The 16,266-nt window shown below is 63.8% G+C and overlaps 1 protein-coding gene and 1 long non-coding RNA gene across 2 annotated transcripts; one reads left to right on the top strand and one right to left on the bottom strand.

Moving 5' to 3' along the window:
- Positions 1–476: 476 nt before the first annotated feature.
- On the bottom strand, positions 477–9,005 carry FAAH2 (fatty acid amide hydrolase 2). Its single transcript, XM_072877240.1, has 11 exons — positions 8,802–9,005; positions 8,280–8,362; positions 7,849–7,982; positions 7,298–7,507; positions 6,750–6,869; positions 6,088–6,223; positions 5,124–5,241; positions 4,255–4,374; positions 3,178–3,289; positions 2,301–2,495; positions 477–1,577 (listed from the first exon to the last, which is right to left on the bottom strand). The coding sequence occupies exons 1-11, from the start codon at positions 8,976–8,978 to the stop codon at positions 1,402–1,404; spliced, it is 1,581 nt and encodes a 526-aa protein (XP_072733341.1). The 5' UTR covers positions 8,979–9,005; the 3' UTR covers positions 477–1,401.
- Positions 9,006–12,864: 3,859 nt separating this feature from the next.
- LOC140658713 (uncharacterized) lies at positions 12,865–16,055 on the top strand. Its single transcript, XR_012044827.1, has 3 exons — positions 12,865–13,248; positions 13,828–14,005; positions 15,826–16,055. It is a non-coding gene; the product is annotated as an uncharacterized lncRNA (long non-coding RNA).
- The last annotated feature ends 211 nt before the right edge of the window (positions 16,056–16,266 follow it).

Raw genomic sequence — 16,266 nt, 5'->3', positions numbered from 1 at the left:
CCGCAGGCTGGGCGTGCGGACCCCGCGCCCTGCCCTGCCCTAGAGACCCCAAGGAACCCACGCGTGGCTCAGCATCGCCCTACGAGCCCCAAACCTTTGGCAGCCCATCAGGGAGGGAAAGCAGCAGGGCTTACGCTTCCCGAGAGCGTATCGCTGTGCAACCGCTACCAGGCTAACAGAGCCAGCGACCGCAGCACTGCCAGAGCTCGCCGGCAGCCTTCAGCTCAGCCAGGAGCCGAGCAGACACCACGAGCCCAGGCATTTTAAAGCAAGAGCCCAGCAGTGCCCCGAGTGCCACCCTCGAGGCAGACGCCAGCACCTTCACCGCCGTCCCCGCACCGCGCTCGCAGCCGGCAGCGTTCGGCAGCCTCGGCGCGTCCCGCGGCGCGAGCGGAAACGGGGCCGGTGCCTGGGGGGACGGCGGCCCCGCAGCCGGCGGGGCAACGCGTCAGGGACAAGGACGCACAGCCGCAGCAAACTGGACAGACTCTTTTAATACCACCCCCGCTGAGGACACCTTGCGCGCGCGGCCTGCCCCGGCGCAGCCCGCTGCCCGCCTTCTGCTGCGCCCGCGCGTGGGGCACAGCGGCCGGGCAGCTCGGGAGGGCGGGGGGCAGGGGATGCCAGTCGGGCTGCACGATCCCCCGGGCAGAAGGGGAAGACGACGCAGGCGGGAGGTGTCTCAGCACACGGAGAGGAGCATTTAAGGAGTTCTGCCGGTGCCGGCAAAAACTCACAAGAGCAAGAGCTCCTTCTCCCTTGCCTGCCAGCTCCGCGCCGGGCAGAGCCCGGCACCATCCGGCCCCCAAAGCACCACCGGCGAGACGAGCGTACGGCTGCTCCAGCACCCTCACCCCTTCTCCCTTTTCGGGTAGAGGGTGGGGGATCCCTGTGGCAGCTCAGGGAGGACGCAGGGGCCGGCAAGCCTGTGGTGCCGGGGTGCGGTGCCAGCCCCGCGGGCAGGGCAAGGCCAAGGAGGACGGATGCACCCAGGGAGGCCCGAGGGGGGACGTGGGCGGTCATCCCTGAGCAGCCTGGCAGCACCTCCTCTCCCCAGCCTTCCCCCAGCATCTCCAAAGCAGCAAGCGTTACAGGGAGACGGCCGTCTCCACGCCCAGAAGACAGGGGCCCGCCGCAGGCAGGACGTGGCGGCCTGCTGCCGGCCCGCGGCACCGGGCTCCCGAGGGGCCACAGGGAGGGCAGGTCGCTCCCCTGGCAGGGGCTGCAGGGAGGAGACGAGGCCGGTGGCAACAGCCCAGCCTCCCCAGGGGCCGGAGGCAGCGCTGGCTGCTCCCAGGAGGCTGCAGAGGGAGCGGGTAGTGCCGTGACGGGGTCGGGCACCAGCGCCCGCCGCTGCCTCGGTGGGCACCACCGTCTCCGTCTCCGTGCCAGGAGCGCAGGCTAAACTTTCCCAGGTAAAACCCATCCTCCGAAGGCCTTCTCCAGATACCGGGCTACCGCCAGCGTCAGGTGGTCGTTGTAGGAGGCTGCCACCAGCTGGATGCCCAGCGGCAGGCCCTCGCTGCTCAGGCCCAGCGGGCACTGCGTCACCGGCAAGCCCAGGACGTTGAAGATAGCTGGAAGAGAGAAGGGTGCACCAGAGCAAGCACAGCAACCGGGATAAATCGCTGCCTGCTCTCCCACCCCAGGCAGGCAGCTGCTGCCGTGCACGGCGCCGGGCTCCTGGGAGCTGCTCCTTGCCAGAGCGGTGCAGCCGCGGCAGGCAGTGCGGAGACATGACGACAAGAGGACACCGCCGTCCAGAAGTTCCCAGTGCCCATATCACATGTGCAAACTGTACCCACGAGTGATGACGCACTTATGTGGCACTTGCTGTGGCATGCCAAGATCTGCCTTGGGACATTCGTGCCTCAGGCACCGTCCCTCCACTACTGCAAACCCAGACAGCATTGCAACAAGGAGCTCAAGCTGCGGGAAAGCCACATAGAGCGCTCCAAATCGTACCCCAAAGATGCGGCAGCTCTCGGGTACCTGCTGAAAACAGCAGCAGCTGTAACAGCGTGAGCGCATCCCTCTGGGGCAGGGTGCCCTCCCCCGCCCCCGAGATCAAACCTGCCCCGCCGCGGACAGCAGGTACAAACGCCACAGTTTTAAAGCATGACCGTAATCCTTGCCCCACGTTCTGGAGCAGCGAGACAGCCCTCTGCGCCGCAAAGCCCACCGTCAGCGACGGAAACGCTCCGGGTACAACACCCCGGCTGCCAGCCTGCGCTGCGGCAGCGGGCGAGGGCACGCCTGCAACCCCTGCGTACCCCAGCGGAGGAGTCGGAGCCGCTCACCTGTGTAGGCGAAGTTGAAGGGCATGCATATGGGAGAGTGGTGCCTGGGAGCTATGGTGGGGTGGGAGGGGTAGAGCAGCACCCCGTCCGGCCCCAGCAGGGCCTCCATCTCCTCCTGCAAGCTCTTCCCCATGCTCACCAGCTTGGCCTTCCCACCAGGGTTGAGTTTCATCAGCTTCTCCGTCAGCCCCAGGGCTGCAGGGCAAGGGCACAAACAGGAATAGAGAGCGAGCGAGAGCACCGAGGGTTAGGTAGGCTAGAAAGCACGTGGCCCGGCCACAGGCAGCACCCCCAGCTCCTAGTGGGGCCCCCCACGTCCCCCTCGCTGCCGGCACGCCGGCTCCCAGAGCGGATTGCCCCCTGTACGCGGCACGGCTCTGCGTCTCCCCAGCTTTGCCAAGGGAAAGGCTTTCAGCCTGCCCGTTGCTTCAAGGAGTTTTTTCCAGCCACTGGGATTGAGCAGAGCAGGCGGAGCGACCTCAGCGCTCGTTAGACAGCAGCGTGACAGCACTAATTAGGGTTCCCTGGTATCTGCTGCTAAGAAACGAGATCAGCGCAGACCCCTGACCGGCTCCCTCTAAGCCTCAGCAGTTCTGGCAGGGCTCACAGCAGGAGCAAACCCTGCCCGCAGCTCCGTAGTCCTCCCTTCTCCTTCTCCCAGGATATCCAGTCCCAGTTACCAAAGATCCAGCCAGCTCCCCCTCGAGCATGCATTTGACTTGAAGACACCGAGTGTCGTTACAAAACAAAAGTCTGAAGCTGCTCAGTGCAAACTCCGGAGTCCCTTCGCGGGGCACTGGAAGGGCACTATTTTCATTTAACAACGCTCCTGCCCCACCACCGCCTCCGCACGCCCCGGGGCTCCTCCCGGCCTTACCGATAGCTGGGAGAGTGTGAGAAGACATCCCTACGAGCCACTTCATCAGCTCCCACAGCGGCCACACCGGCTTCCCGTGATCCCCCAGCAGGTCCGTGAATAGCTGTGCCTCCTGTAACACACACGCTCCCCCCGTCAGCACCGTCAGCTAGCGCGCGGCAGGGAAGAACAGGCTGACAAACGACAGCGACATCTCCAGCTGTCCCATTATCCCGACGCAAGCTGTTCCCGTTTTCAGACAAGCGATGCCCGTCAGGAGCGTTACGCAGCTCTTGCGCTAATCCAGAGTGGCAGCAGGAGCATCTCTCCCTGCCAGAGACACCAAGAAGGGGACCTCGCTCTGCGGAGGGAGAGCCCCCCAAAGCAGCACCTTTCGGTACCCCTCCTCTGACACGATGCAAGGGATGATGCTCCGGATAACGTCTCCTGGAGGCACTGTTACAGGGCCGTTACATGGCCGTGGGATCAGGAAAAAGGAGGCAGAGGGGGCCAGGCGTGCCCTCCTGAGCAAGGTGGGGTTGGTTTATTTTTCACCGCTGCCTGCGTGGCAGAACGCACGAGGTGTAATACTCCTGAGAGTTTGTTTTTGCTACAAGATACTTCCACGCATGCACAGAGCATGGCGCAGCGGCTACGATTCAAGGAAAAAATAAACACACGCAGGCCTGCTGCTGAAAAGCTGCTCATCCACTGCCTTAGCCTGGGCATCCTAACAGGCGTTAATCCCAGCCTGCAATGCCAGGAGACGCAGCACCCAGGTAAGAGCGAGGCAGGGCACTACCTGCTCGGCTGACTCGCCAGCTCGCACAGAAAAGGTCAACACGCTAAAACGGCCTCTCCCTCCCTAAACCACGTTGCTCCTCTGCTGGGAGCCACATCATCATCTCAGGGGAAAGCAAGGGAGAAGGCGCTGTGTAGCTCTGGAAAGAGACGAAAGGAGGACTGGGGGGGACAAAGGGAGCAGAGAAAGCCCCCGGGCAGGTCTGGAAGCCTACAGCTCTCCGTGGCTGGTCTCAAACAGCCTATTCCTCCCCGTTGCTGCCGAATTTGTGCCTTTGCCAGCTCGGTCTGACACACCTGCCCATCGCTGTCCTCGGACGACATCATGGCGGACCAGATCTGGAAAGAATACTTCATCTTGTGGATTGCCACGCGCCGAACTTGGACCCCCAGCTCGCCTTCGAGGTGCTCCACCACCTAAGGGGAAGAGCGGGATGCGTTTACTTCTGCAAGGATGCGACGCACCGCGGTCAGTCCATGGAAACTGGGGACAGGAGAGAGCCCAGCTTCTCTTTGCTGCGACGCAGGGGATCCCGCAGCTCCTGCCCGCTCCCCTCCGCCCTGAGCAGAGGGACCTCCTCCATCCAATAATAACCTTGGAGCTCCACAACCTCGGAGAGCCCTTGCAGCCCTCCACGCCACCCCCAGCGATGCTCCAGAAGAGCACCACCAGCAGCACAGAAGACTTCATTGAAAAACAAAAAAGTTCCTTTGCGTGACTGAGTGCCAGGCAGCAACCCTGGGAAGACCGCAAACACACAGCCACCCCTTCGCCGCGCGATGTGCCCCCAGGAAGGTCTCCGTAACACAGACAAGAGATGTTAAGAAAGCAAAATACAGCTATTGCAATGGAAATTGGGCCAAAAACTTTGGACGCCCCGGTGCGCTCCAACACACAGGTGCTGCTGGCAAGGGCATCTGCAGCCACTCGCAAGATCTCCCCCTTGTTTCTTCTTTAACGCAGAAGAAGAAAAGGATCTTTCTGCTTTTTTTCCACTGGAAGCACAGGACCAGGACTCGAGGCTGCAGCCTGCAGCCCCGCATCCCGCCAGCCCCTGCAACGCACGCAGCAGCCCACCTTGCCGCCAAGGGACTCCTCAGACTGGCCTCCCCAGGTTTTATCTCCAGGCTCACCCCAGTGAGAGCCAAGCTCCGTTCCTTCCTACCTTCTTTTGGGCCTGCAAGATCTCCTTGTCCACAGGTGACACAAAAATGGACCCGCCGTCATGATCCATGCAGTGGAATTTTATTTTCTCCAGCGACACCTTTTCATTCAGCTTCAGCCTGGGAAAGGAAAGGCGCTTTGCTCACAAATCCGTCCCTGGCTCCTCCCCGGCTGCCAGAGCTGCTCGCACGCTTGTTAGTCCGTCCTCAGCACACCCGATACGTCCTCAGGGCACCCTGCTCTACCCATCAGGGTGGGAAGGACACACAGACACCTGCTGCCCACAGCCCGTCCAGCTGCTTGCCTGCCCCGTCAGTCCCTGCTAGTTCTGCATATTTGCTGCTGTTAGGAAAATCCTCATCTCTCGAGATGCACCTTGTGGTGACAGACCCCGGCCACGGCTGAGGTTGGGATTGCACCACCAGAGCCACAGAGAAACAGAAGCGGTAACGGAGAAAGCAACCGTGTGCAGGCTGCAGCGAGAAGCAGGACCGGCTCGGCCCGCCCCACCTCCGCTCCGCTCCTTACCGGTACGTGCACATAAAAAGCTGCTTGGTTGCACGGACCTATGAAGAGACCAAACGGTGTGGCCAAGAGCCATGGTGTGGGACGGAAAACTCATTATTCGGCAACAGGAAAAAGCACACGTAAAACCCAAAAGAAAGGGCAGCCCCAGGAGGGAAGGGCCGTGCCGGACGGTGCTGGCTGGAGCAGCTCACAGGCGGTCTTCCTGCGAGGAGGACGCGGCCGGCCGCGGCTGCCCGTTCCCCAGAGCACGTGGCTGGTGGGAAGGACAGCCCCGGCTGCAAGGGTCCTGCCGAAGCCAAGGGCGGAGGAAGGAAGCCAGTAACAAGCAACCTGGGTGGTGCAGACCTGTCTGGCACGCCAAGCAGGACTGACCCGCTGCGCTGGCCAGAAAGTAGCCGAGACCAATTCAGCAGCTTGAAGCAGTCAAAGCAACTTACTTGTTGACTCCAGGACCGGCCATGACCCTCAGCATAGGCTCCAGGTCCTCCGCGTAGCGGCACATGGGCCCCGTGCACAGGAAGCTGGTCCGCACCCCTCGAGCGTTTGGGAACTGGCCGTCGTTGGGCACCACCCCTGCGAGCACAGAGGGAGACGCTGGGTACCGCCCCGCGAGCATCCGTGAGCACCCGCGAGCATCGCCTGCAGCCGGGGCGAGCCGCGCAGGAGGGCGGCCTCCGGGTGCAGGGGGAAGCTGTCGCCCAGGGACTGCGCACATCGGCAGGGCTCGCGAGCTGACGGCAAGGTGCACAGGGTGGGGAAAGGAGGAAAAGCACCCAGCCGGGCCACCAGCTGCCGGGGAAACGCTCCAGCAGTGGATCCCGACCTCGGGAAAACATCCCACGCCGAGGACGCAAGACTAGGGGTAAAACCCCTCCCACACACTTGGCATGCTGCCACCAAGGCCACGCGGCGGGCTTGTCCCGTGCGAGGCGTTGCCTGTCCCCTTGCAGCAATGCCACCCGAGGCAAGCACAGGAGCGTCCCGAACAGGTTCCTCCCGCACCCCGCGTTCCGCCTGCTGGCGTTTCTGCTGGGGAGGAGGGGAGAGGGGAGAGGGGAGAGGGGAGAGGGGAGAGGGGAGATCCCCACGCCTGCTTTACCTGTTGTGGGCTTGTGGCCAAAGACTCCGTTGAAGAAGGCAGGCATCCGGATGCTGCCGCCAATGTCAGAGCCCACACCTATGACGGAGCAGGCAGCTGCCAGGACGCCACCCTCCCCGCCTGCATGGGAGAAAATACAGCAAAAAATCCCACAGGCTTACGGCGCAAATCACCCAGCAACGCAGGAGCGTCTCACGGTGGCCACCTCCCCTTGCACGCAGACGGGGTGGGAGCCGCCCCGGCTTTAGCGATGTCGGGGGGACAGCTGGGGAGCGTGGGCCAAAGGGATCGTCCTGCCCAAGCACCACACCAGCACCGCTGTTTGCACGGTGGTAAGGCAGAGTGAGCCGAAGCAGTGCCGGGTGTCACACCCCGGAGGTGCAGCCGGACCTCCAAACGGCCTACTGCACTGCCCAGGAAAGGGGCCCGTGAGCTCTGCAGGAGCCCAGCCACAGGTTAAGGCAGCGTGCAGGGGACCTGGGAACTCTTTCCTTGCTGCATTTTAACCCGCTGCTCGTGCAGGACCGTGCTGAGGTGCCGGGGCTCACCTGAGCTGCCGCCCACAATTCTCTGCAGATCATAGGGGTTGTTGGTCCGGCCGTAGACCCTGTTGCTGGACTCGTACCACATGCACAGCTCGCTGCAGTTGGTCACGCCCAGTGGGATGGCACCGGCCTGCTTCAGCCGGGACACCACCGTGGCATCTGAGGTGGCAATCACGTTGCGGCGGTTGACCAAGCCAGACGTGTTGGGCATCCCTGCGGTGCCGGGGTCGACAGACGGAGGGAGGCGTCAGGGCCAGCTCCCCCGAGATCGCCCTGGGGGCAGCAGGCTGCAAGGCCGGTCGCGGGGACCGCGCCTGTGAGAAGCGAGTCCCCAGCGAGGGCTGCTCCTCTGCGGCACCACAACCCCCGCAGCGGGCGGGCGCCGAAAGGGGACGCAGACAGACGAGCCCAGGCGGAGCGGGGTGCAGAGCGGGGAAAGGGCAGCTGCTTCCCTCCGCGTGCCCTGCCACAGCCACCCACCGCCCTGGGAGCACGTGGCCGAGAGGGAGCGAGTCACGACCTGTGAAGCTGGGGAGAAGCGAGGGCAAACGCACCGTGCAGAGAAAAGGCCTCCTTGATGGTGATGGGAACCCCCAGCAAGGGGAACTTCTCCTCCAGGCAGTCATCGGCGGGGCCCTCCGAAAGCAGCTTATCCACCTGCCGGGCTTCCTGCAGGGCCTCCTCAAACCTGCAATGGAGGAACCAGGCGGGACGCTCTGGGGCTTCTCTCCGGCCTCGGGGGACCGGCGAGGAGCCGGTATCTCCGCAGGGCGGGCAGACGCCAAGCGCGCGGCGGGAGCCGGTGACGGAAGACGAGGCTTCCCCGGCTCGCCCTCACGGCCTTCGCGAGAGCCGCTCGCCGCCGCCGCCGGCCGAGCCGCCGCCGGCAGCGGCACGGGGCTGCGGCGGGGGCGGCCGGGCCGGGGGAGGCGGGGGGGCCGGAGGAAGGCTGCGGGGCGGCGAGCGGACCCTCCCCTCGGCTCACCGGTCCTTAACGACGGCGTTGATGAGGGGATTGACCTCCTTGATCCTCTCCACGTACGCCTCGACCACCTCCACGCACGTCACCTGCACACCGACCCAAGGGGACGCGGCGCTCAGGCGCCGGCGGGGCGGAGGGAGCCGGGCTGGGCGGCCGCCCGAGGGCCCGGGCAGGGACGCGGGGCAGCCCCGCGCCGGCGCGCCCTCCGCCCCCGGGACGTTCCGCGGGACGCCGCGGCCCCTGCCCCGCGGGGAGGCCTGCGAGCCCGGTCCCCGCCCCGGTCCCGGTCCCGGTCCCCGTCCCGCCCGGTCCCAGTCCCCGTCCCAGTCCCCGTCTGGTCCCGGTCCTCGTCCCCGTCCCGATCCCCGTCCCGGTCCCCGTCCCCGTCCCAGTCCCCGTCCGGTCCCAGTCCCCGTCCCGGTCCCGGTCCTCGTCCCCGTCCCCGTCCCGCCCGGTCCCAGTCCCCGTCCCCGCCCCGCCCCGGTCCCGGTCCGGGTCCCGGTCCCGGTCCCGGTCCCGCCGCACCTCCCGGGCGCGCAGCCGCGCCGCCAGCCGCCGGGCCGGCAGCAGCAGGAGCGGGCGGCGCGGGGGCGGGACGGCGCGCGGCGGCGCGGGGGCCACGAGCGCGAGCAGCGCCAGGCCGGCGCGCGACAGCAGCCGCAGCAGCAGCGCCAGGAGCCGCTCCGCGCGCGACAGCGCCATGGCCGCCCCGGGGCGGAGCTGCTGCCGCGGAAGTGACGCCAGCGCGCCGCGCCGCGCCGCCCGCGTTGCTGGGGCAACCGCCCTGCCGCTCCAGCACGGCCCGCCCCGCAGCCTGCCCCACGGCCCGCCCCACGGCCCGCTGCACGGCCCGCCCCGCGGCCTGCCCCCACGGCCCGCCCCGCGGCCCGCTCCGCGGCCCGCTCCACGGCCCGCTCCACGGCCAGCCCCACGGCCTGCCCCCACGGCCTGCCCCCACGGCCCGCCCCGCAGCCTGCCCCACGGCCCGCCCCACGGCCCGCTGCACGGCCAGCCCCACGGCCTGCCCCCACGGCCCGCCCCGCGGCCCGCCCCGCGGCCCGCTCCACGGCCCGCTCCACGGCCAGCCCCACGGCCTGCCCCACAGCCTGCCCCACGGCCTGCCCCCACGGCCTGCCCCCACGGCCCGCCCCGCAGCCTGCCCCACGGCCCGCCCCACGGCCTGCCCCCACGGCCCGCCCCACGGCCCGCTCCACGGCCAGCCCCACGGCCCGCCCCACGGCCCGCCCCCACGGCCTGCCCCACGGCCTGCCAGGGCTGCTGCGGGCCTCCCCCCGCACCCGACCCCTCTGCGGGCTGGGGGCGCAGGGCTGCCCGCGGCGGCGGCGGGGGGACAGGCGGCCTCCCTACGCCTGGCGAGCCCTACCTTCGGCCCCGCTACGCGGAACTAGGGCCGACTCCGTGCCCGCGCAGGCCGCCCCGCCACGGGCGCGACCGCGACCGCGCTGCGGAGTTGCAGCCCGTGGAGGTTCGCCTCCTCCCGCGGCGGGGGCAAAGGCAGCGGGTCAGGGTAAAGGCGGCAGCTGGGCCGCCCGTTACAAACAGCCCGGCGAGGAAAGGCCGCGCCGCGAGGGCAGCGTGGCCGACTCCGTGGACGGGCCTGCGCCGAGGCGCTGCCTGGGGCGAGGCGGGAAGGAGCCTGAAGGGCTGGGCCTGGACCGCGACATCGCTGAGCGCATCCGCGACGCCTCGGGGCTGCCTGCGGGAGCGCCCCGTGCCGTGGGCGAGGAGGAGACGCTTCCCCTTCCTGCAGAGGCTGCGTGCCCGCGGCCACACGCGTGTCCTCAGGGTCTAGCGGGTGCTACCAGCCTACGGGACCTTAACGCTCATCAGCGTAAAGGTGCCCTCCGCTTGCATTGTTCCTTGCCGTTTTAAACGCTGAGCTTCATGCTCGGGCTTTTCCCCCCATAAAAGACGACCATTAGCATGCTCGTTTTCAAACAAGCACTGAGATATTTTCAGTCGCTCGATTACAGGAACTGTAAGAGCACTGGATAATCCTCAACCCCCAAGAAAAAAGTTACGAGGATTGGTAATGCTGGGAAAAAAAAAAAACCCACGTGTGTTAAAGCAAGTATTTAAGCAGCGTCTGAGGTGGCCTTGTTACATCTCTTTCTGTCCACATAGTTGGCAATTAAATTATCAGTGAAAAGCAAGAGAGATGAGGGGATGCATTTCTTGTGAAAACCTTTTATGACCGCAAAGTCAACAAACCAGCGTTTATAAAAATAGTCTGCAGCGTACACACCTTGGGAGGATATTGGGTTGAGCTCCGTCCCATAAAAACCTAAGCTGAACATAAAAGGAAAGTCATCGTGAGAATACTTCTTTTTTTACAAACGCTTTTATCAAAGAAACCTTTCTTTTCCTGCCTGATGCAAATGGAGGAGAGGAGAGGAGGAAAGGGAAAGCTGGTTTCCCTGCTTGGAGCTAGTTTCCTTTGCCTAGCAAAGCCCAGAGCGCGTCTCCATCCACCGGCGGGTTTAGTCCCCCATACCCGAGGGGCTCAGAAAGGCCCCTCCAGCTGTAGAAGGTGGGGGAGTCCGGTACTCCCGCAAGGACAAGGGAAACGTTTCTCCCCTGCTGATTTTAACCTCCCGGTTTCTCCTCTTTCCTTGGCAGCTCTGCCCTGACTGCGCGCACCAGCCGGCTCGGGGACAGGTTGCAAGCGCTGCTGGGCTTGGTGCTTCCTCTGGCAGGCCGGCGTGCGTGGCTGACAGCGCGAAGGCAGGTCAAAAGCTGCTTTTTCCAGTTCCCTGACGCTGCTGAAGCACCTGTGGCCTTACCGGGGTCCTTACGTAGCCTTTGCCTTTTCCCCCGCAATATCTAAGCACCTGCGCACCCCCCGATTACAACAGGTAGGGGTTGGAGAGGTTTGTGCGCCCGCCCTAACCTTTCCTCGCATCTGCGTCTCTGCGCAATCGCAGCTTAACAGAGCCCCGAAGTCACCTGCTTAGAAGAAACGGTAAGTCAGGACTTGTTAAAACCTGGCTTGTGAAATCTTCTGGCAGTGCTGGCAGTTGCAGCTTCACTTTGGAACTAGGGATGACGAGGCTTCCTCAGAGCTTAGGAGTGGCCCGGGCAAGTCAGCTGTCCCACAGGTTTCTTCCAGAGCTAGAACGGTAAAATGCGTCCTCTGAAAGGAGGCAGGGAGAGAATGTCCCTCCGAAATGTAATCGCAGCACTGCTCTTGTCATTTTTTTCCTCGGTTCTCGGTGGATTTGCCACTTTTCCCCCCCTCAAGTCCTGCCCGAAGGTTGGCAGAGAGGGGTATGAGCAAGACCACCTCTGTCCTGGGTCTCTGCTTACTTTGCTGCTCGGGAGCTTTAGCAGCGATCTTCCCTGAGCAGCCCGGCCTTGGCGTCTTCTTTGCTGTGGAAAGTGTCTCCCTTAATCTTGGTCTTTCACCCTTCGAGAACAGAGCTTTGGAATCCGTACCAGATCAGCTGCCACGTACTTGGCGTGAGCCCCCCGCATCCCCGCCACTCACGCTGTTTGCCAGCGCTGCCCCAGGTAGCAGCCCCTGCTGTTTCTCATCAGGTCAAGCTGGTGAGTCGAGCCAAAAGAACAGCTACCAGAGTTCATGGTAGCCCAGTGGAGCTTCATTTCCACGAAAAATGGAAAAAAAAGGGATAGAAGGTGCTCTAGAAATGAAGCACTAAGATCCGGAAGCCTAAGGTCAAAATGATTAAGACTGCTTTCCAATTCCCAGAACCAACCAAACAAGCAAACACCACCCCATACGCACGCTAAGAAGCCAGTTAATTCCAATCTGATTAAAAATCAAGCAGCCAAGAGCAAGGAGGTTGGAAATACGCAGCGAAGCTCACACATCCAAACCTGTCCCACCGCGTTATGCTAAGGTACACCAGCTGGTTAGAAGAAAAACATGACTCAGGGTCTCGCGCTCCTGGAATTTATGCCTGTCATTATCCCCAGTCGTTTCATTACTGCCGAAGGCTTAAAAAAACACGAGAGATTCGCACGAATGTACGGAAAGTTGGAGCGGTTCTGCTCGCTGTATGGTTGCATGTGTAACCACGAATCGGCCAGGAAACCGTGAAAGAGGCTCAGCAGCAGAGCTGGAGGCTGGTGGGAAGCGGAGAGGCGTATGCTGATCGACAGCACCGTGTTCGGGTCGCCTTCACCGAGCTCGCCAAAGCTGTTCTGGATCTTTTCCCCAGTGCAGAAAAAATACCTTTCAGGAAATTAAAAGAAGAAAAAGAGCCTGACGGCGCAATTCTTCCCTTTGCAAAATGAGTCATTTAAAACTTACCCTTAAAATAAAGCTTCAGGAGAAAACTGGGTTTTGTGTAGACCAGTGCTGGGGTGGGGGAAGAGGAAGGGGACATTTAAAGGTGCTCAGATGCTTAATTCCCGGCCGATCCCAGAAAATGCCCCCAAGTTTAAAGGTGGTTCCTCCGAGCCTGCTCTTAACCGGCTGCACCGCTGAGGGATGCTGTACGCTGCGTTTCCATGAGCTGTCTGCTCGCGAGCTTGCCGGGAGCCAGGCCGGTGTTACGTGGCTGTTGAGTACCCGTGCCGTAACGCCCAGGCTCTGGAGAGAAAGGCCCCCGGCACTGCCGTGCCCTGCTCTCAAGCAGCGATCACAGGTCCTGGCATTGCGCAGGGAGGCAGGCGGGGGTCCCGGGCGCACGCAGAAAGGAGGCCCTGGAGGCCCTGGGCTGCGCGGGACGGCACCGGGAGGCTCCTTGGATGCACAGAGCGGGGCACTCGGAGGCCCCTGGGGCACTTAGCCCCTTTCTGCAGCCTCCAGCGAAAGCAGGATCGGTCCGGCTGCTCCTGCCCCTGCCGTGCATCCTCCTGCGGCTGGGCTGGCACGTCCCGGGCTGCGCTGGCCGGGACAGAGGGTCCAAGGAAGGGGCTGGATTTTCCTTCTTCTTGCAAAACAATGTCTGAAGTGAAGCAGCAGAGTCTGACAGGCGCACGTGAGGCATTTATCGTTCTGTGTGACGGGAGCACCCAGTTCCTTCAAGGACCCTGACTTCCCTTGGGAAGCGGGGGTGAAGGCGCTCTGCTCCTTTTGGGAATCTCAGGGCCCCGGTGCCTGGGGGCAAGACCTTGCTGGGCCCAGGGTGGCGAAGGAGGCTCCGGAGGGAGCGGGAGAGGGTTGGGGTGGCACTGGGACCGTCCCTGCTTGCTAGGTTGGATTCGTAACCCCCTCCTGAGGTGTAGGGCAGGCGCACTCCGCACCTTCAGAGCAGTGAAATATCCTTCCTGGAGCTGTGGCCACGTTTGGGGAAAACAACTGAAAAAGCCTGTTTAGAAGCCCTGCAGGCAGAAATGTCGCCTGGAGCCTCCCAGGGCAGATCCCCCGGCCAGGGCCGGTAGCGAGGGCAGGAGACGAGGACCAGAGGAGGGAGGCAGCTGCCTGCCCTCTGCAGAGAGCGCGGAGAAGAGTTCGTGAAGTGTATCCAGGTGCTTTGAAAGCAAACGTGTGCGATCAGTATTTTTGACAAAGTGCAGCTAAGTGCAGAGGGAAGCCAAGTTGTTTTCTCCGCTTGCATTGCAGCCTGCCGTGGGGACAGAGTTGCTGGCAGTGTTTGGAGAAAGGCTCCCTGCATTTGGGGTGCTCTGCACCCTTGCTGGGGGCTTCCCAGCCACGCTCTCCGGTGATTAGCAACTTGTGCGTGAGGAGCAGGAGCCACCGTGTCCCCAGAGGGGTTACCGGGGATGAAGCCTCTGGAAAGGTCAGTCCCGACCCGTTTCTTGTGCCTGAGCTCAAATCCCTCCGTTGAGCAGCTGCTGGGGGAGACTGGGACTCCCAGCTGGAGCAGTGGAGAGCACGGGTACTTGACGAAGTCTAGCAGGCAACAAACTTTCACCTGAAAGTTAGAAATCTCTTTGCAAATTGGGCGTGTTTGCCTAAACATATAAATATATCTGTGCTGCCCCAGTGAGCGGGGCCAGGGATCACCCAGATGGGACACAGAGCTCGCCAAAGCCGGCGCTGGGAGCGCCGCGCTTGTGGTGGGTCACAGCCGTGGTCGGCAGCGTGGCTGCAGCGAGGGCTTTGCCACAACGTGCCTGGGGACTCCTGTCCCAGCCTGGAGCGTGTGTCAGGGTTCGTTGCCTGGTGGTGCAACGTTGCCGGTGTCAGTCCAGCCTTGCTAGGGCAACGCCGGCTCCCTTCCAGGTGGGTTTTCTGTGCCGGTTCCCTTCCTCGGGCTGCTCCCTGAAGCGCTGGCTGGGGCTTCAGAATTAAGGAAGAGGCAGATGTTTGCTTTGCAATCAGCCTTTTTATTCGTGCTCTTTCGTGCCCTCATCTCTGCCAGGCTGGGGAGGGTATCGCCAGATCTGGGACTGCGCTTCCCTGCAAACTGGCCGATATTGGTAAACGAAATGCCGGCTCAGTCTCTTCAACCAGACCAGGGGAGCGTGGCTGGGCACAGGGGGAGAACAGTCCCTGGGGAGAGGGGCCGAAGCGGTTGCATTGCCTGTCCGGTGGGGACGGCGGGGACGGGGGCCAGGCTGGGTGAGCTCTGCAGCCCGGCTTGTCCCTCTGTCCTGGCTGCCCCAGGCTGCAGAGGAGCCCCCCAAGGAGGCAGCGCGGGGGCAGAGCCATTTCACCCCTCCCTGTGCCCCGGGGTGGCCAGGGAGCAGGGCTGGTGCTCACCGGAGAGGTCTGGCTCTGGGAGCTCCGCTGTCGCCAGCGAAGCTCTTGAGGACTCGGTTATTGCTTCTGGGGTGAGCCGGGGGGGCAGGACGGCTCCACGGCCACCCGTGTCCCGCTGCTGACCCTCTTCCCTGCGTGACCGGCCTTGGGGACGGCCGGGGAGCAGGGTGGAGGTGCCACGGCCGGCACCTTGGTTCCTCCAGCAGCCCCCAGAGAGGGGGGTTCCTCCAGCAGCCCCCCGAGAGCTAAACCCCAATATGGCTTTGGGGGCCTGAGCGCCCCATTCCTAGAGGGGCAGGAGGGCCCGGAGGGAACCCCATGCTGCCTGTCCGGGAACACGGTGATCCCAGGGGTGTCTGCAGGGACCCCGTCTCTGACACGTTTGGTGGGGGGCTGTTTTTGGGCCGTGCCGGGGGTGCGGGTGCTGCCCTGCAGAGGCCGGGGCTGGAGCGCTCTCTCCTCATGGGAAAGGCCACCTGGCCCGGACCTTACCTGTGCTCCTGGACCTGGTCCGTGCAGGAGCACGGGTAAACCTGAGCTCCAGCCTGGGGCAGCCCTTGGCGACGTCTCACGGTCCATTTGCTCCCTGAGGCGGCTGGGGAAGCTATCCCCCTTCGCCAAAGGGCAGGTGTGAGCGGGTGCCCCTGCTTGCCCTGCAGTCCTCACGAGGCGGAGGAGTTTTGCCGTCAGCGCCCTGCGCTTCATGGCGACGCTGGGAGCGCTTTCGGCAGGCCTGGCTGTCCCTGACCCGCTGTCAGCGCCGGCGGGGACGGTGCAGCGCCCGCATAGCGGCGGCCCCGCTGTCGGTGCGGGGAGGGAAGCCCCGGCCTTGGCTGGCACCGGGCTCTGGGGCTGCTGGAGCTGTGGGCACAGGGGCACTGTTTCCAATTCCAGGTAGAGGTACGACGAGTGGCTTTTCTTCCCCCGAGACTCAGTCTGAAGGAGCAGGGGCTGGGCTTCAGCTTCGTCTCCCTCCAGGGGCTGCCGCAGAAGCGGGGGGCTCTCCACCGGCTCGCTGGGCTCCCCGCAGCCCTCACCGGGAGCTGCGCCCGGGAGGAGCCGAGCGGCAGCCGGGCATGGCGGCACGCGCTGGGCTGCTTTTCTTCTTGGAAATAAAAACTGGAGCAAGCCACAACTGAGACAAGGCGAGATTTGATTTATTCACTGCATTGTTTATTTAGCTGCTGCTAACAGCTCTCAGAAGGAGGCATCCTTCCCTTAGCTCCCCAAGCCCTTGTCTTCTCCTGCAGCGAGCCCTTGCTACCAGGTTGTCCAGCTACCAGGTTGTCCAGCTCGCCACTCCGACGGGCCACGGCAGGTCCCCCAGACGTGTGG

Source organism: Ciconia boyciana, chromosome 12 (genome assembly GCF_034638445.1).
Source record: "Ciconia boyciana chromosome 12, ASM3463844v1, whole genome shotgun sequence".
Classification (NCBI taxonomy): domain Eukaryota; kingdom Metazoa; phylum Chordata; class Aves; order Ciconiiformes; family Ciconiidae; genus Ciconia; species Ciconia boyciana.
The sequence above is the reverse complement of the archived record's forward strand: the minus strand, read 5'-3'. Positions and strand labels throughout refer to the sequence as shown.

Coding starts and splice junctions, on each gene's coding strand:
- FAAH2 (XM_072877240.1), bottom strand. CDS start 8,978: ATGGCGCTGTCGCGCGCGGAGCGGCTCCTGGCGCTGCTGCTGCGGCTG. Junction 7,508..7,848: donor GGAGGCCTTTTCTCTGCACG/GTGCGTTTGCCC, acceptor CCGGCACCGCAG/GGATGCCCAACACGTCTGGC. Junction 2,496..3,177: donor TCACACTCTCCCAGCTATCG/GTAAGGCCGGGA, acceptor CTTGCCCTGCAG/CCCTGGGGCTGACGGAGAAG.